Here is a 20678-nt window from a genome sequence, read left to right as displayed (position 1 = left end):
TGTTCCATCTGGAATGTAGCTTCTTGTCCTGTGTCGTGTCCCTGAGCACTGCCTGTTTTATGCAAACAGCTAGCCAACTCAGCCTGGAAATGCTAGCAAGAGGAACAATGGTAGAGGCAGGTGGCTCCTTCCTGTCCTTATTTATTATAATTATAAGGTGCGGGAAAACTGAGGAGGGTTCAACTAGGCAGTGTCTTGAGAAGACAGATGGGTCAGCACACATGTCCATGCATGACATATTTTTAAGTGCTGTGTGCCTCCAATTCTTAAATTGCTGTATTTCAGCCATTAGATTTCTCCAAAATCTAGATAGTTTCCATTTGTCCCCCAAGAGATTCTCTACACCACTTTTGTAGTGATAGGACAAATCATCTTGATTGTATAAGGAATACAATATGCATGGTTTTAAATGGAGAATTCTATGCCTTAAGTACAGTGAAGGCATTATGTGCTATAGTGGTATGAATGTGTTATATGATTATTGTGATGACTTCTGTAGTGCGCTTTATGGAGAATTCCAGTACATTGTTTAAAACTAAAAATAGCACTAAGGCATGATGAAGTACATTGTGCAATTGTATTTTCAACTGTTAAGTAGGTGGACATGTCTCAAAGGGAAGTGGATTCCTTTTGAAATGAATGAAAAATGAGGCCTAATAATCTGACCTGTTGGAGGCTTTTTCTTCCATTCTAACATGAATGAGAAAAGTTTCTGAATGAACTGAACGAGATAATTTGGTTCATTCAGGAACAAATTCATGTTCATAAGGGGGGGTGGGGCTGTACCACATCAGCAGGCTTTTTCTACCTTCTTTAAGCATTTCTGTTTGAAAAGAAATGGCATCATTTCTTCTATATTTTCACACAATGGTCTAGATGTAGGGATGTCAGGTCCATATGGTGAAAAAGGTCGATATCCATCACCAGAAAAGTGATGGATATAGAGGACATTTTTTTATAGAAAACGTCTCCCAGAAGTCTCCACTTTGTATGAAATTTGCATATATATTGGCATTATATATACATAGTTTGATAACAGTTGGATAATTTGAGAATAAATACAGCTCACCACTGTGAAACCAATGACCAGGGGAGCTGTGTCTGCTCAGTTGCTGCCTAGAGGCTGAATTCTTAAGGCCTCTGCTTCTTAACTATAAATCCACCTCCTGGTTAGGTTTACCACACACACAGTTCTCTGTCCTCCTCCCCAATGGGTCACCCAGGCTGGTTTCCCCAGCCAGGCCAGCGACATCACCTCTTGGCTTGAGACATAGCTGCTGAGCCTGCCTCTTTGCTTTCTGGTTCAGTGGTGCGTGCATGGCCTCCCACTCGCTTGCTGTTCTCTATGACTACGAACATTTATATACAGCTTTTCAACAGAAGATTTCAAAGAAAAAAAATGATAATAAGATGCCCTCCATCCCTAAAGGACTCCCAGACAAAAAAAGCAATACAAAGTAACACCAGCATCAGCCCTTGAAGGGATGCTCTGCTGGGGCAGGATAGGACCAGTTGCTCTCCCCATGCGAAATAGAAGAGATTCACCTCTTTAAATGGTTCCTTTTTTATTCATTTAACAGGGGTGGCTGTTAATTGAGTCAGGGATGTATGTAGGGGAGAGGTCACCCCTCTTCTCAGCAGACCCTCGGACTGAAGGAGATAAGGAAGAAAATAGGGAGAGGTGGAGCTGGGGGCCCCCCAGGAGCTGGGAGGGGCCAAGTTCATTCAACCCATCTGCTCAAGTATAGCTACATCCCTGAATTGAGTAACATTAGTTAGTTAACTGCTAACTTCTCATTGCCACCACTTCCATCACTACAGGAAGAAAACAAGCTGCACCTTCTGGGCCCACTTATCCGTGCTCCTGCTTTGTGTCTCTGCAACCTGTCACTGAAGCAGAAGCTCCCCTCTGGCTTCCTCACTGGATAGATGGTCAGTCGGAAGGGGGAGGAGACAGAGGAAGAGAAGCTGCTCATGCAAGCAAAATGTTCTTAGCGGACCAAATGTTCCAGCTGCTCTCCAGAATTTCAGACACCACAACACATGAAAAAAAGTTGTTTGATACCCCAAATAGTCACATGTCCTAGATGTAGGGATCTAGGTCCCATAAGTCCCTAGTTGGCAACCCTATCTAGATGTTGTATAATTTTGGGGCACTGTGCAGAGGTGGGCGGGGGTGGTGGAAGCTGCCATAATATATGATGGTCTCTGGTGGCAGGGGCCAGTTTTTCCCACCTCGCCCCAGAACGATGAGATATCTAAGGTATTGTGTGGGAAAACAGCTGGGATCATAGGCTGCATCCTGAAGGAACATTGCCATTTTTAAAAAAAAAAAAAAAAAGGATAAGAGGGAGCACCTGTTGCTGTACCATCCTACAGGGTAAGCCCTGTATTGCAAAAATAAAGCAGATAATGGCTGACATGGACCAAGGATACACTGGTGCAGCGAGAGCAACTTAACAGTACTTCCCAACTAGCAACATCAGTGTAGTGAGGGAGTGGCAATTTTTGATGCCTTACTCTTTCCCAGGAAGTCTTCTTGGCCACCAAAAAATTTGTCCCCAAGGGTTGCACAGTCCTTGGGGACTTATTTTGGGGAGGCACAGGGGGATTCCTGGGGAAGGGGAGGAAATCAAAATTGTTGGGTCCCCGCTGATCCATTGCAACTAGTTTGGAAGTTCTGTTAGACTGCTCTCTTGCTATTCCAATGCAACCTTGCTCTGTTATGTCAGCAACTTAATAAACCAGTAGTGAAATAACTGCTTTTAATAATGAAAATGAATGGGTTAACAAAACAATGGGGCTATTCTCACTATCGGGGAAAATCAGGCTAGGAAAGCCTAGCCCGATTTTTCCTGATCGTGGGAACCACCAGGCTCGGCTGCGAGCCCCGTGGTTCCTAGATGGGTAACCCGCCTAAGTGCCCCTGCCCTTAGCCCGGATTTGTGGAGCGAGCACTCCGCAAAACCGGGCTCCCTTATCATGAGTAGCCATGCTGCGGCTCCGCATCGCGGCTACTCACAAGTAGACCCCTGACTGGGAGGCGAAAAGCTGCCTCACGGCTCCAAGGGTCTCCCCAGAATGCCCTGCACACTCGCACAAGGCATGCTGGGGCTTCCGGGGTCGCACGCCCCCCAAGCTCCCCAGCCCCTGCTGGCTCCATCACGGAGCCGGCAATCGTGTGGGCAGCTGATACAGCCGCCCAAGGCTCCCTGCCCAATCGTCTGCAGAGAGAGTGGGCTTAGCCCACTCTCCCCACAGTTTTGCAAAAAGCGGGTCTCACAGATTGTGAGACTCACCTCAATGTCTTGCACACCCCAATGTTTTACTATTAGGCTTTGTTTTAAGGAAAAAAATATTTAGGCTATAGTGCACATTAAGAGCATTTTAATGCACCAAGTTTTAGAAATACTGCTATGGTGTCTAATCTTTTCAGTTTGTATGGCCCTGGATTTTATGTGCATTTTCTCATTTATAGCTAAAATTTTAACATGGCTGTGCTGCTCCATGTGTGAAATGACTATTTCCTTGTAACATTTATTGCATCATATTATATAATACACTATTTCACACTGAGATTCATATCCTGTGGTACATATTAGTCATTAAAATTTTGACTAAAACAAAGTTGCATAGGAAAGCCACCCTGAAAGCTGTTGAGCCTTCCAGAGTGGTATAATGAAATGCGTTCCTTATTTCCATAGTAAGCAGCAGGATTATTAATAATAAACAACACCTTTCCTTTCATGAATATTTCATTGTAGAGTTCAGTGATCTACAGGGGATAGCATCTGCCTTTCCATAAACAAAGAATTTAATGACATGAATATCTTTATCTTACTGATGGGTTGGTTTATCTGTCCTAAATAAACTGTCAACAGTATCTTCCCATCAAAACTAACTTGCATTTTTGTATAATGTGACTTACATATACAGCCTACTCTTAACACATTTTGTTCAAGTTTACAAAGGGCTGCAAGTTTAGATTGAGATGCTAACTTCTTATAACTTTGAAATGTGCTTATAACTTTAGTTCTTGCTTTCGGCTTTTATTATTTGAGGTTGGAAGGATGCATTGACATTTTGCAATTCTATTTAATTCTATGTTAATCTGAATATCTCTTTATAGGCAGTACTTTGTATCTTTTATTCAAGTGTTCTTTTCATACTGGTCTCAGACTGGTCTCTCAGGCAACCTGAAGAGACCACATAAAACTGATTTTAATGGAACTGCACTGGGTACCAATATATTCCAAGCAAAATACAAAGTGTTGGTTATTATCTATAAAGCACTTAACAGCTTACCTAGCCACCTCATGGCACAGCAGGGAAGTAGCTTGCCTAGAGAGCAAGTGGTTGCTGGTTCAAATCTCCACTGGTATGTTTCCCAGACTATGGGAAACACCTATATTGGGCAGCAGTGATACAGAAAGATGCTGAAAGGCATCATCTTATACTGCACAGGAGATGGCAATGGTAAACCCCTCCTGTATCCTACCAAGAAAACCACATGGCTCTGTGGTCGCCAGGAGTCAACACCAATCTGATGACACAACTTTACCTTTACTTAACAGCTTGGATCCAGGATACTTAAGAGAGCACCTCCTTTGTCATGAACCCTGTGGCCTACTAAGATCATCTGGAGAGGTCGAGTTGCCTCGGGCAATTTGGAAGCAGGCTTTCTCTGTGGCTGCCTCAGGGCTCTGGAATACACTCCCTGTCGAAACGAGAGCTTCTCCATCTCTTATTGCTTTTAAAAAGACTTTAAAGACACACCTGTTTTCTCAGGCTTTTAGTTAAAATTAATTTTACACTCCTAGGGACACACACATCAGATAGTATATAAATATGAGAAATAAATAAATAAAATAATCCAAAGTGCAGGGGGTAGCCTCTTACAACACAGAGAAATTGTATAGGGGACATAAATGGCCTTGGAAATCTTTGCCATTGGACCAGTAAGGTCCAAGATTGATTGACTGATTACATTTAGATCCCACTCTTCCTCCAAGGAGCTCAGAGCAAATGGTTATTTTGATCCTCACAACAACCCTATGAGGTAGGTTAGGCTGAGAGATACATGATTGGCCCAGAGTCACACAGTGAGTTTCATGATTGAATGGGGATTTCAACTCAGGTCTTCCCGATCCTAGTCCAACACTCTAGCCACTACGCTATGCTGGCTCTGGAAGTTAGGACTGGTCCAGGATACTTAAGAGAGCACCTCCTGGACACACGATGCATGGGAAGGACCACAGCTCAGTGGAAGAACAACTGCTTTGCATGTAGAGGATCTCAGGTTCAGTCCCTGACATCTCCAGGAAGACTTTCCTAATCCCCCTTTCAGAAATCTTGGAGAGATTTTTTCTTCTTCTTACCCAGTCATTCTGGAATTCATGAAGGACCAGGAGCCCACCTTCTCCCTTGGGAGTCTGACAAAAAGTTTCTCCCTAGCTAACAGTAACTTCCTAGGTTTTTGTTGTTGCATTATATTTTGAGGGGAATTCTCATTTTACTTAGGCACATTGTTTTAGTCTTTTTTGCATTTATTGTAAGGCCCGTTTCCTCACTTTTTGTTGCTATTTCTATGACTAGGTTTTGTAGATCTTCCTGGGAAGTAGCTAAAATGACTCATAGAGGATAGCTCTACAGTTATTCATCATGATGACTGTATAGAGCCTCCCAGAGTCTGCCACTAAATGCCTGCTGCTCCTGCCAACAGCAGGAGATGGTTATTGCCTCCAAGTCCTGCTTGTATGCTTCCTGAATGCATCTGGTCAGCCACAGTGGGAAACAGGTTATTGGACTTTTGGTCTGACCTGGCAGGGTTCTTATTAAGGTTTCTGAAAAGGCTCGGATAAATTCATGGAACACAGGATTATAATACTTATTAACCCTAATAGTAAAAAATGGTTTATCTCTGTACTTAAGGAAAGCCCCCAAACTGCTAATTCTAGGGATTAATGACAGTGGATAGAATTCTGTCTTGTTGTTCCATGCTGTTATACATAACCCCAGAGCTGTCTGAGAAGAACCGCTGCCAGATATAAGATACATGGATCAAACACTGTCCTGACTATATACCATTTTTCTTAACAGTGATACCTGAAATGTCATGATGTCTGTTTACCAAAGTGTCAACAGTGTACAGCATCCTTCAAAATACCATACTTTAACCTTGTTCCTGTCAAATTCAGTGTATACTGCACTGAATTTAAAGTACATGGTAGGGATGGGCACAAAGTATTCCGATGCCTCTGTTTCGAGGTGCTGATATGCTTTGAGCAGCCCCCACCAAACCTGCCCCTGCTGAATTTGAGTGGAGGTGAGCAGGCACTTTAAAAGGTGGAAGGCAGGTCTTACCTGACCCTCCATGGCACCTCCGCTCGCCCCCCCAAACCAACACAGCTTTGTTAGGATGAAATGCAGCATGTGGATGCAAGGCTCTTCCCAGCAGCCCACGGATGGTGTCAGCACAGAAATGGCGTCTGTGCATTGGTACGGAAATGGTGTCTGTGTACAACACCATGCTGACCACTCAAGATGACATCCCCATGCGCCATTTCCATGCCGATGCCAACCATGGGTTGCTGGGAGCAGCCCTGCAGCTGCTCACGCGGTGTTTAATCCCAACAGTGCCACAGCTGGCAGGAGGGGGCATGGAGGGGCAGGCAAGACCTGAAAGCAGCCACTCTCTAACCCCCCGGATGTGCACCAAATGCTTCATGCACATCCCTAGTACATGGTACATATTTAATTAAGGTACATTGTCCCCATACCAATGAAGATATATTTGTATGTCTTCATTGGTATGGCAATGTTTGGAGAGAATGGGCCACAACTGTATTCAGTTATAGAGTCAAACACATCCTGGCTCAGAACAGCATCACAGCCTGAGGCTGCTCTCTCTTTTTCTTAGCTGATCTAATAAGGCCAAAGAAGCATCACTCATCCTCCCCCAACACAGCCATTGCTCCTCCCCCAACACAACCATTGCTCCATGAACCATGAATCCTCTAGGAATGACCAGAACTCCTCATCACACCCAATGAGTGCCTTAGAATGCTCACCATTAAGCTGATTAGACCCACACTGTATCTGCAGTAGTGACCAAAAAGCCTAACTATGACAAACTGTGTGAGATAGGCAAACCACCACCACTCCACTGATACAAGCCAATTCCATGGAGGGCCAAAGAATTCCTATCCTGTCCCCAATAGGATGACCAGCAATGTCCACACTGTGCTCTCGAGAGGGAGTGAGTTATGCAGCTCACAAACTGAGTAAGGCTCTGGGTGGGCACAATCTTCAACAGCTTGCACACTCTGCTACTCCTGTGCAGCATGAATCTCACCTCACAGACAATCACTTCATCCCAGTGGCAGCTGGTGATTCCTGGGATGGGGCAGGGGGAGGGGCACTATGCAGGGCAGGTGATGGGTGGAGCTACACATAGTGAGAGGTGGAGCCATTTGTGGGCAGCTGCGGAGGTGGAGCCAGGACTAGGTGGGTGCTTTAGCAGTAACTGGCAGAGTGTAGATGTGCAGCTAATGAATGGGATCAAAATACAAACACACACACAAGCACACAAATATCAGATGTTCATCAGCAGAGATGCAGAGACATAGGGAAAAGATCAGTTGCTTTATAGTGCTTAACAGGATTTTAAAAGTGTATAGATATGAATCTTATGCAGCAGGATCAAACACAAGCATGTGAGCACACACACACACACAACACAAAAGGAACTGTACAAGCCACAAGTAAAGCATGGACAAACCACAAAAGGCTGCTTCTGTGGAGAGTACATTCTGAAGTCACCAGGGCAGCCCTGTCTGCCTGATATTTCAAAAATAAATACTACTATTAATAAAAACTAACAGCAAGAAGAAAGAACTCTGAGCGAGAGCGGTACAGTGATTTGTGTGCTGGACTAGACTGGAGAAATCCAAGTTCAAATCCCCATTCAGCCATGAAACTCACTGGGCGACTCTGGGACAGTCGCTTTATCTCTCAGCATAATCTTCCTCATAGCACTGTTGGGAGGATAAATGTAACCATGTGCACCACTCTGGGCTCTTTAGAGGAAGCACAGGCTATACACGTAAAAGTAAATACATCTAAATAAGCCACAGTAAAACAGAGACCAGCTACAAAAGTGGAGAACAAATGCATTCTGAAGTTACAAGGGAAGCTCTGCCTGCCTATTTCAAAATGCACCCATAAATGATACAAAAACCATAGGTTTTTCAATAATGCTTGCTGCACCTATGAACTATTTCCTGTAACTTAGAGGACACCATGGGAAGCAAAGATGATCCCTACTTCATGCCTGTTGAAGAGCTGAGTGCCACTCTCTGCCTGCTATGGGAGCCCACCTCTTAACCTGGGTTTCCATCCTAGCAAGCAACAAATGTATTTTTATAAAGATCACTTTCTTAATCCTTGCCCAATGAACCATAACTGCCAGTGGACATATTAATGTTACAGATACTGGCCACATTCCAGAGAAAAACCTAGTTAACTCTCTGTACAGCAAATGGATTTTAAAAATTATTTTCCTTCCAACATAATCCATTCCTTCTCTACACCACACCCACTTCTGCAATTATTTGAAAAGCAGATTGGATTCATAAATCCATGCATATGCCACAAAAGAACTTTCTTGAATTTTTTTTTGTCAGTTTCTAATCTAATTAGTCCAGTCTTATAGTTTGCTGTTCCTTCCAGTGTTTTATGGCATGTCATTTTGGGAATGGGGCATAATGCTTTGCATGCAGAGATCAGATCAGAGAGCCAGGGAGAGATAGCAGATGTTGCATTCCTCCCTGCCAAACACAAAGAAGCCAGCAAAAGATCAGACTTAACATTAGCAATCAGCCTAGTCCCTCTCTGACTGGTTTATAGGGCAGTCCTATAAACCAATCAGGACTGCCCACTTTGCAAATCAAAAGTGAGCATGCTTATTGGCTCCTGTCTTATTAGTTTTAATATTTTAACAGATCTGGTGCTTTTCATTTGTTCTTTGAGGTTGGTGCCACTGTTGCCCAGCTCACAACCCTGAAAGCATCATCAAACTGCAGGCAAGAGCAGCAGGGAACAACAGAAGGAGGCAGTAGGACCTACTGAATACTTTTCTTTTTCACCAGGCTTTTGCCCTGTAGTTTATTTTTCTGTTTTTTGGTAGTTACTTTAGTTTTTCATTTAGAATGTATTTTTTCATGTTGCCTGTTTGCATGTTGTTGTGCACCACCCGGAGTCTTTGGAGTGGGCCGTATATTAAATGTCTCTAATAAATAAATAAATAAATAAAAGGAGGCAGAGACAATATGGCTGAATGAGAAATGTAAGGTGAACGCTGACCACTTTGGCCATAGATAAGATCTGCCCCTGCTTCACCCCTTCCTACCTTCTTTTTTTAAAAGCACACAATCACAAAACGTGAGTGCACACAGCTCCCAAATCCAAGCATCCAATCATGTGGACCAGCTTAATGTCTGAACAGGGCTTTAAAAGCACCTAATGTAATCTCTGAACTGCCTCCACAGTGATTATCACATCTGACCTCTCCAAGAATGATTATCAGTTTTGCTATGAAAAAATGAGGCTTTGTCAGTCAGTCATATCAGGCAATATAAATACCACATGCATTTTTCTCCATCCATGCCACTGCCACCGGAGAAAAATGTAAGCTAGCAAAGTCAGTGTTTGCTTTACAGTAAGCATATTGGAGGCAACTTGTAGTTTTGGATGGTTTAAAATGCCATCACTGTGGTATACTGCTTGAATTAAGACGATTTAGCTATAACGAGACCCATTTTGAAATGCATTCTTTCAGCATTCAAATTTTAATAGTAATCTTTATATCTATCTGCACTCACTTGAATACCATATCAGTAATTTTCATAGCATATAATTGAACCGATTGTGTGCGAGACTGCAGAAACAGAGATATCGCATATTGGTAATATAATTAAATCTGTTCTATAAAAACTACAACCTCACTTTTCAAGGAAGCATTCGGGTGGGAGGAAAAGATCATTTTCTTTCTTCCCAGTGACTATGAATGGCTTTTGAATATATGTCTTTGCAGCACTTTTCCCCTTGTACCTCCAATAGGAATGCTACACAGTACTGTAGGATTTATCCAAATAAAATTGCCACAATTCAATTTATTTATTTAGTTATTGAAATTTTCTTATATGCCACCTCCTCCAAAGACTCTAGGCACTGAACAACAATACAGGAATTTGTGCTATAAAGCATAAGCCAGGATGTAGCTATAACTGAACAAAGGGAGACAAATGTATCTGGGCCACATCATCAACAGCTTGTTCTTTGCTCTCCTTCTCCTGCCTCTCCAAAGAAAATGGTAAGGAGGTAAGCGGGCAGGGGCCCATCTTCACATTTTGTCCCAGGGCCCACTCCAGCTATGCTTTGCTATGCTCCTGAGCATAAGGGGTAAGCTGTACATAATAGGGTGTGCATGAACTATTTGGTGTACTTCAAAGTGTGTCAGATTGGCAGCTCTATTGCAAAATGAACCGGAGGTGATTCAGTCTTTGATCAAACCAAACCAAGTCTGGTTCGGGCAGACTATTTTGGCATCAAAAGGGCAGCTGGGAAGGAGGGTGCAGAGCAGCGATGAGATAAGTAGTTTACAGTTCTTACCGGCCCGGTGCAACTGCTGGCATGGCCCCCCGCCCCCGGCACAGCCAAAGCACATAGCAATCCCTTTTCTGCAAGCCACCCATTAATAGAATGGATGGAATATTTCTCCAAAATATTCTCTTAAATTATAATTAATGCATTGGTGAATATTCTTTTCTAAATCAAGTATTGTCTACACTGACTGGCAGTGACTCTTCAAGGTTTTAGGCAGGAGTCTTTCCTGGGAGTGAACCTGGGACCTTCTGCATACAAGCAGATGTGCTACCACTAAGCTATGGCCCCTTCCCCTAATCTTACAGTGCTTGCATGTAGTCTCCCATCCAAATGCAAATCAAGACAGACCCTTGTTAGCAAAGGAGACAATTCATGCTTGCTTCCACAAGACCAGCTCTCCTACTAGACAAATTTCTTGGAGTGGCAAAATAGATCAGGCTGACAGACTTACAGATCTGTTTTCTATAGAAACATTTTTGTCGTCTTGGCTCAAGGAAAACAAGAATTAAATAAATGACTTCCACAAAGGCAAGGGATTTGCCAGGTCTATAGAAACAGGGTACCTAGCAAAGGGAAAATAAAAACAGTGTGACAATTGCCTTGGTGGCAGTTACTACTATGTTGGGTCACTGATTTTGTGCCATCTGTTGTTTTTCGCTGCAACTCAGAAGATTGGATTTTCACCTCTCTGTGCATTCACTGCATTTTCAATTCACTGTACAAGCTGCTAGAATGCCACCAGGCAGCAGCATTGAAAGCAATCAGAACCATCCATTGTGTTGATTGTGAAATTTAGGATTTGTACGAATTTGAGTGTCAGACAGTAGAGAACTTTCCACTTTCAATAACTTTTAGAAGGCATTAGAGATGCAATCCAACCAATCCCCTGCTAACTGGACAAAGAGGCACCTTTTACCGTGGTGATTATCTTTATTTAGCAGGGGGAGAGTAACTGGCCCTACCCACCCCCAGCGCAGTACTTCCAGTGACTGTTGCTGGTGTGTGTCTTATGTTTCTTTTTAGAATGTGAGCCCTTTGGGGACAGGGAACCATCTTATTTGTTTGTTATCTCTCTTGTAAACCGCCCTGAACCATTTTTGGAAGGGCGGTATAGAAATTGAAATAACAACAACAACAATGAATAACAATGGTAAGTACTTTAAGTCCCACTGATTTCTGGGGTCAATTAAACATGGACTTAAATTTGTCCAAATGTTAGATTATCAATATCCAGAAGCACTATTCAGAAACTGGGGCTGTGTGTTTGGGTGGTTGGGGGGAGGAAGGGTTCAACCTACCTTTCCCAAGATGACCACTCTGAGCTCCTGCAGTGCACAAGCCACACGTCCACATGACCAGCGCTGCCAGGAGCAGTGTGGAAAAACAGAAGCTGGGATTCATTTTCCCAGCCTCCAAGAATCCCACAGTGTACCAAACACGGTGCACTGGGGGATTCCCCCAAGGGCAGACATTCTAGGCACCCATCTCTGTGTTAGAGAGAGCTCCAAGCTGCTCACGCTGACACACAATCCCAGGAGCTGGGTTAAGGGTGCATTTTTGCCCTTAAACTCAGCTAAGGGCCGGGCTTTGGCACTGGGTTTAGTGGGCTTTAAGCCTGGCTGATTAAATTCTGTAAGTCTTATAGAATTTTAAGCTTTAAACTTGGCTGATTAAATTCTATAAGAATATAAATCTATAAGTGTTCTGTAAGTTCTATTATGTTCTATAAGTGTTCTATAAGTTCTAATATGTTCCATAAGTGTACAGATTTTAGTACACTCATACAGGTTTTTATGTGAATGACTGTGCACAGGTTCATGTTCACATAGGTACAAAACCCTCAAATGCATGGTACAGATAGGAAGTATAATGCTGTACCTATGTTCAACTGTTATATGAATAACTGGACATGTGTACAGATCTGTGCCTGTGTACACTGAACACTCATTGAATGAGTGTTGAACCCAACATGTGAATTGGGCTACAGAAAACCTTCTATGTCAGATGAAGATAAGGCTTCAGTTACAGGCATCAAATGATGCATTTGATGATACTTATAGCATAACAGAGATGATACTTATAGCATAACAGAGAAATTCTGAATTGCAAAATGTACCTGAAATAACAGTGTGCATAATCCAATGTGAAATTCCTTTGTACTAAGTCATGAATGAATGGAAGTTGTACATAGGCATGGTTGTGTTCTCATGCAACTTCAATTCATTTCATTAGGCATGCTACAGTAAGTGCCTTTGGCCCTTGTACAATTGTGGATCACTCCATTTTCATAACCCTGTTCAGGCACCATGGTCTCAGTGGAGAGTGAATGTATGAGGGAGTCAAACAGGAGTGTGGGACTAGCTACATCACTGCCTTGACATGCTTGTTGGCCATACCCCCAGATCTCTACACTGCATTCCCAGACAAGTGTCAATGCACCAGAGCCCAAGAGCATGGCAAGTACAATAGATGTACTTCTATTTGCTTTCACACATGATTATGCTGGCCGCTAATAGAGAGCATAATCAGAGGCACTCTCACCCCTGGACTTCCGGGCCAAGGTCCAGGGCCTCCACAGCCCCTGGGGCCCCCCAAATCCTCTTTCGTCTGTCCCAGATGGTGTGGTTGCCCAGCTGAGCACGATGATGCTTAATTTGCAGGGGAGGGTGGGCCTCCAAAGGCCTTTAGGTCCCAGCTCCAAAATTACTTAGGTGCATCTCTGAGCATAATGCTTAATCAGGATTCATAAAACCCCTAGCAGAGTGAAGAAACAGCATTTTCCAGCAACAAATTATGTACTTGGAATGCTAGGAATATGACATTTCCCCATGACAAAAAGGGCTACTTGGAAAAGTTGAACCTGCACATGTTTCTTTGTGCTGAAATCTAGAGCGGTTGCTCGATGCAGGTGTTACATTGTCCTCATCACCCAAATGATTCCCACAACACAAAGTAATTTGTAGGCCAGGCTGTTGCTTATAAATATTTAGGAAAATTCAGCCAGAACGAGAGAAACAGTTCAGTAGAGACTCTGTTTGTTCTACTTTTTAAGTGTTCCATATTTCACAATTTCAAAAATTTGTTGTTGACTATTCCAGTTTCTGGAATAGTTTTGCAATAGCAACGTTTCCAATATAAAGTTCAGGATGTGATGTACCCCCTTGTACGCAACTCCCACCAGACAAAAGTGAAGTGTAAAACTATCATTACCATTTTATAAATGTTTCCTTATTGCCTATTCTTCCACAAAATGTCCTGGTTTATTTGGGATTATTGCTGACTTGTATCCTAGAACTGTCAGTTACAGATATTAGTTCTGGGCTACCCTATCTTTGTCACTGCCACACCAAAGGCAAATGCGTAATTGGAACAATATAGCAGCTCTGTTACTGCACTCTTGATGACTATGCCATTAAAGTTTTCCGTTACAATGGAATTAGCATTGGATTGCACAGTGAATCTTGCCTGCTTTTTACTAGTTCTATTCCCATCTCTTGCGGATAGGTAAAGATGAAAATTCTCTAAGCATAAAGGTAGATAAATAACCATGCTGCTCTTTGAACATCACAACACATCAAAACAACATCTGGGAAGTTTTAAAAACATCACAGCAATGAATAAATTAAAAGAAAGTAGTGTGAACTGTTTAGTTTCTTCAAAAAGGAATTCCATTAGATTTCAGCTAAGGGCAATGTAGAAACTAGGGATGTGCCCGAACCATGGTTTGAAGCACAGTTCAAGCACTTTGAGGGAAATTCAAAAGGGAACTTTAAGAAAGAGGAGAGCAGGTGCTTACCTGCTTTCTGCCACCCCTTCCAGCTTCTTGATGGTGTGGCACATGTCCCCCAAAGCCCCACGTGCCATCAGCATGCACATTACATCTGCACATGCATGAGCGCCATGTGCGTGCTGACAGCATGCGGGGCTTTTGGGGATGCGTCACACCCTAGCAGGGAGCTAGAAGGGGCATCAGAGAGTAGGTAAGTACCTGCTCTCCTTTTTCTTAAAGTTCCCTTTTGAATTTCCCTCAAAGTGCTTGAACCATGCTTCAAACTGCAGTTCCTCATCATGCCAGCCTCTGAGTACAAAGCAAGTATGATTTCTTTTGTGAACATAATTCACAGAATGGGAGTCCAAAGTCTAGAATAGCATTGTGATGATGTTGCTTCTCATCATTTGATCACAAAGCAGTGCACAGCATATCAAAAACAATAAAAACAAGTCTTTGCACTAAAACAAAACAGAGAGGCAGAAACCATATGCAGCAGTTATTAATAATTTCCTTAGATTATCCAAACCAGGAATGACATCCTTCCTGACTAAAGGTGAACCTGTGCAAGCGAAGAAAGCATGGCATGTGTGCAGCAGTAGAATCCATGCTTTTGAAACATGGATGTTCACTGAGTTGCACAATCTCTCTTTCCCCAAAAAAGTGCTTAAGCAACACACAATTATGTCCCTGAGGGCTGTGCAACCCTCAGGGACATAACTGCACACTGGTCAGTGATTCCAGGGGGAGGGGAGATGGTGTGAGCACCTGCGCTTCAGAAACAGATATCTGTGCCCATTCTTTTTTTGCATGCACAGCCACAGCTTTAGTCCGGATGTCAGCCCAGGCCAAGGACAATCCCCTCTAGGTGACCAAAGGTCTGGGTAAAGAGGGCAGTCTATGAATGCCTCCAGAAGGCTGGGAGAGAGGGGAAAGAACTTATTTCCCATGGAAGAGCATTCCACAGCCTGGATCACCAACAAAGCCCAATTGAATATGCAGTATAACCTTAGCTGGTATCCACATGCAGAGCAGGACCAAACCCCTTTAGAACAACTTGTAGGTGGCTGGATGCTCTTGGCAGAATTTCACCATCCTAGAAGATGAATGCCAAGCCACTGTCCTAAACTAGGCTAGTAGAGCACTTTTCTCCCAGTCTCAGAGCCTGCTGATAGCTTGCCATCTCAGAAGGATGTACCTTTATGTGAGACCACCCACTTCTCTTGTCAGTGGGATACCTGAATTTTCAAACATTAAAAATTCTGAAATGCATTTTACAAAGCCAGAGAAGGCAGAATTTCACCATCCTAGAAGATGAATGCCAAGCCACTGTCCCAAGCTGCTGTCCAGGCTTCATAGAAACATCAGCCTCCAAAAGTATTACTCCTTGGAGAAAACATCTTCTTCCAGGACCATAAGAATTCTAAATAACCCTTAAATTTATGCAATTATTTAATCACATAAAGGCATCATGCTATCAACAGTGGTATCTTTTTTAAAAGAAAGAAATCAGTTTACTTATTTGGAATTTCCCCCATCTGTTATTTTCTGCTGATATTCAGTATATCTTATTTATATGTATATCACTAGTTATGTATGCAGTTTTTGTCCTCTCTTCTTTTGCTCTCTTGTGAGATCAGTAAAAGTGATCTCTCAGCATCATTAAGACAGCTAAATCAACATATATTTCTTTTTTGCATTTCTGTGACACATTATTTATTCTGATTTGTTACTGGTATATAGTATTATTTGTTTATTTACTTTGAAGGAGAAGTTGAAAGCCTTCTTATAAACTCTGAATTATTTATTGATGCATAATTTTCCTTGTTTATTTTTTATTTCTCTTGTTGATTTTAATTTAATAATCAGTGGCTGACATGAGGGAAATTACTCAAAGTAGTCCCATTGAAATTAAAAGGACAAGTTAGACAATGCTAATTTATCTTTTTAATATCAATAGGACTATTGGACAATAATGGCTACTAGTCAGAGGACTGTGAGCCACCTCTAGCCTCAAAGGCGCAATGCCTCTGAGCACCAGTTGCAGGGGAGTAACAGCAGGAGAGAAAGCATGCCCTCAACTCCTGCCTGTGGCTTCCAGTGGCATCTGGTGGGCCACTGTGTGAAACAGGATGCTGGACTAGATGGGCCTTGGGCCTGATCCAGCAGGGCTCTTCTTATGTTATTATTGTGAATAATTTTCCTCATTATATCAGCCAATATATTTATGAACTACTATATTTACTTTCACTTATTTTGACAGTGTTTTTTGCTTTCTTTTGAGTAAAACATTATATATAGCTTGTATTATTATTATTTTCAGTTTTAAGATGTAGCTGGAAACTTTCAGGAAACCAGAAAACTCTGGAGATGGAATATTAGTAAATGTGTATGAATGAGAGACACAGAGCTCCCAATTTACAGTTCATAGCATTTCTTCATGTACTTTAAAGACACAAAAAGGGAAACAAATATTTCACTGCTTATACAGTACACACCCCATTGCCACATCCTTAAGATAGCTCAGCATTTCTAGCTTTCCCTACCTGTATAAAGGCCAAACCAACATGTGACATGGGGGATTTGTGAATAGTTCTTCCCATTTTTTAAAAAAAACCAATTGGGTGTCCCTAAATTGGATTAGGACATCTTTTCTCAATGTGTGGGCATTTTTATCTTTCTTCTACACCATTTTCCTGATTGATTCTTCTAACCCAAAGGTTTTGTTAGATTTGCCTTAGAGGGAACAGTGGAGACTACATGTGAGAGCACTATGAGATATTCACCTTAGGGGAGGAGGTTGCTCTGGAAAGAGCACCTGCATGCTTGCATGCAGAAGGTTCTAAGTTCCCTCCCTGGCATCTCCAAGTGTTGAAGGAATTGCACTGGCTGCCTATACGTTTCCAGGCAAAATACAAGGTGATGTTCATTACCTATAAAGCCCTAAACAGCTTAGGCCCTGGGTATTTAAGAGAACGTCTTCTTTACCATGAGCCCCACCACCTGCTAAGATCATCTGGAGGGGTTTGCCTACAGCTGCCACCAATTCGTCTGGCGGCTACTTGGGAACTGGCCTTCTCCGTTGCTGCCCCTGGACTTTGGAATGCGCTCCCTGTTGAGATAAGAGCCTCCCCATCTCTGGCACCTTTTTAAAAGGCACTGAAGACACATTTATTCACTCAGGTTTTTAATTAGATTTATAGTTTTAAATATTTTTATAGACCGTAATAAACTTTAAGCTGCACTGAACTACTGGGTTTTAAATGTTTTTAATCTTTTAAATGATTTAATTGTAAACTGCACCAAGATGCAAGTTTTGGGCAGAATAGAAATATTTTAAATAATAAAATAAAATAAATATTACCTGGGTGAAATGGTCACTGCAGCAGACAGCCCTGAGAGGGGAGCTGCCAAATGGCAGCTGCCGCCAACTGAACTGATGGAGAAGACCTTGCTTTCTCACCTCTCCCTCTGCTGCTGCCTGGTAAAATGACTGCAAACAATAGGCATTCTGGGAGGGAAGGAATCAAAGCAATTAGTCCATACTGAATCCGGGGAGGAGGCTTGCTGTCTCAGCTTTACCTCTCAGGCAACAAGGAACGGCTACAAAGACAGCTCCAGGCGTGGAGGAGTCAAAGGTTGTAATCCAGCTGGTCCAATGGAGGCAGTCTGCTGTCTCACCTCATCTCTTTATTTAGCAGGGGGAGAGCAACTGGCCCTATCCATCCCCAGCACAGCATCCCTCCAGTGGCTGTTGCTGGTTTCTATCTTACGTTTCTTTTTTAGATTGTGAGCCCTTTGTGGATAGGGAGCCATTTAATTTATTTATCTATTTATTTATATCTGTCTATCTTTCTATGTAAACCACTTTGGGCACTTTTGTTGAAATATCTGTCATATTTGTACCACTCCCTCAGCTACAGCTAGGTGGAACGGCTGCTGATTGAGGCAGATTCTGGAAGATTCTGGAAGGCCAAGAACCAAATGTTCCCAGCTAAACCAACAGAATCGTGCCTCACTTAATAGATCCCAAATGTCTGTGGAAGCACCTTCTCCTCAATAAAAGGGGATGCCCTTGGGGGGGAAAGATGCAATTCTGTTGTTAAGATCTAATCCCCAAGTTTTTGTTGGCCAAATATCAGTGCTGTTGTCATTGGAAATTGAGGGTGTACATAAGAGTTGGGCTGTCAACCCATTCAGGTCCAGGCAGCTCATTGGAACGCCTTGGTCAGGGGTTTGTGGGTGAATAGTCTTCATCTGTCTCTCTTCATTTGCTGCTAAGGGGATGGGGATAAGGAAGACATTTGCTAGCACCACCCATAAACTCTAGTACCTCATTATATATTGTAGTGTTCAATTGGGAAACGACCTTCAACTATGTACTGTGGCCTTCCCACAGCCTGAAACCTCAGGCAGGCAAAATGACAACGTTTTTGAATTTTCATGAGCATAATATGTGGCTGGTGGGCTGCCTTCTGCTTTGCGGGTCATAAATTGACACCGCCTAGACATATTTATTTATTTATTAGAAGCATTTATTATACCGCCCACTCCAAAGACTCCGAGCAGTGAACAAAAACATGTAAATAAGGTAACATTAACAATCACAATCCAAAATTACATTAAAAATTGCAAACTAAAATATATAATGGAAAGGAAATACAGTAGACTACAGGGCAAATCCCTGGCGGAAAAGAAAGGTCTTCAGTAAGGATTTAAAGACCAATAAAGAGGGGGCTAGATGAATCTGAAGGGGAAGAGAATTCCAAAGAAGTGGGGCAGGTATATATCAGGTGGTATAAAAATATGAGAGAGAGAGAGAGCAGGCCTGTACTGTGTGGTTTGGGAATTTCAGAGTCTTTTGATCAAATGTTGAGGTTTCCTAAGGAAAAACACAAAACCAAAGCTTGAATAGGAATGTCTCGCTGTTTAGAAAAAGCATGTAAATAGCTTGGTGGATTAAAAATGTAATTACAGTTTTTAATATAGCTTTCATCAAAATATAAGGCCTTGGCATTTCATTATAGTTTAGAATGCATGGTTACAGTTGAAATCAAAAAGCATTTTATTCAACTCTCATTACGTCACAAACCATCTCAAACAATGTTGCAAAGTTTTGAACCTGAAGTTCTTCTTATGTGACCAAAGTAAGAATTTAAGAGCAGTCATATACTGGCAGTTCAGAGTGAACTGCAACCTATTTTTGATGAGAGAGAAAATGAACGGAGACATGAGGGGGGAGAGTTAAAATAAACTGCAGAGCTTTTCAGAGTATTATCAAAATGCAGTCATAAATGTTATTCAGATGAGATCATTTACATGCAGCCAGATCAGACTGCAAACTTATCTCATTACAGTCTCAAGCCAGTGAGCTTGTCTTCCTCTTACAGATGCCATTAAGTTTAATAATAAGAATGCCTGTATTGTGTACTAAATGTTTGGCTGCCACATCAGCTGTAAATCATGGTGAGATGTTTGTGACTTTTATATCCTCACATGTTCCTTCTTTTGCATCACAATACAAGAGAGATTAAAAACCTGAGCAAAGGAGATGGAGGCCACCTAGGCTAGCCCTTGCCCCAAGGCCAGGCCACTTCACCATCAACCCTCTTTGGGTCTCAATCCTCAGATTAACCTGCACAATCCAGATCACAGGATGAAACAAGGAGAAAGCAGGTACAGAAATAACGGTTAGATAATGCATGCAGAATAAATCTGCCAATAGCTACTATGCATGATCACTGAATTGAACTTAGACAAAAGATGCTAGAGACAGAGAGTGGCACTTATTGTGAACTTCCAGAGGCAGATGGCTGTCCCCAGATGGGACAGGTGGGAACCATATGCTGGATTACACAGAACTTTTGATTTGATCCAGCAAAACAGCCATCATGCTTGTAACTCAGATCAAATAACCAGGCCATTCAGGTTGTTCATCCAGCCAAAATAAGGTTTTTGTATGCAATCCAAATGTCAACGCAGGGCACAATTCAAATGAAGTGCTGCTCTTTCCCACTGATATTTGAATTGTGCCCTGGGTTTGATCATTCTATCTTAACTTGCAGGCACATAACCCTAAAGACGTAGAATGCACCACTGCAAATCACGCTGAGGAATGGCAGAGTGTGGTCTCTTAGGTGAACATCAAGTGTACGTTAGAAATTTGTAAAATGTCCATGCTGATGTTTGCTGGATGCATAATGTGCTTAGAATATGTTCTGCAATCACAATCTCTTCCACCCTT

The 20678-nt window shown here is 42.3% G+C and overlaps 1 protein-coding gene across 11 annotated transcripts in view; it reads left to right on the top strand.

The window, feature by feature from the left end:
- The window catches only part of MGAT4C (MGAT4 family member C), a 586007-nt gene that overhangs the window by 429238 nt on the left and 136091 nt on the right, over nt 1-20678 (top strand). For 3 of the 11 annotated variants that reach the window (XM_053254487.1, XM_053254488.1, XM_053254489.1), the window contains one exon: nt 1822-1932. The exons of the other annotated variants lie outside the window; for them this stretch is intronic. In XM_053254487.1, the coding sequence (XP_053110462.1) occupies nt 1930-1932 (3 nt within the window). In that variant the 5' untranslated portion in view covers nt 1822-1929. The remainder of the gene's footprint in view (nt 1-1821; nt 1933-20678) is intronic. 11 annotated transcript variants of the gene reach the window in all.

This window comes from Hemicordylus capensis, chromosome 5 (genome assembly GCF_027244095.1).
Source record: "Hemicordylus capensis ecotype Gifberg chromosome 5, rHemCap1.1.pri, whole genome shotgun sequence".
Lineage (NCBI taxonomy): Eukaryota > Metazoa > Chordata > Lepidosauria > Squamata > Cordylidae > Hemicordylus > Hemicordylus capensis.
Note: the sequence above shows the minus strand (reverse complement) of the source record. Positions and strands in the feature narration are given on the sequence as shown.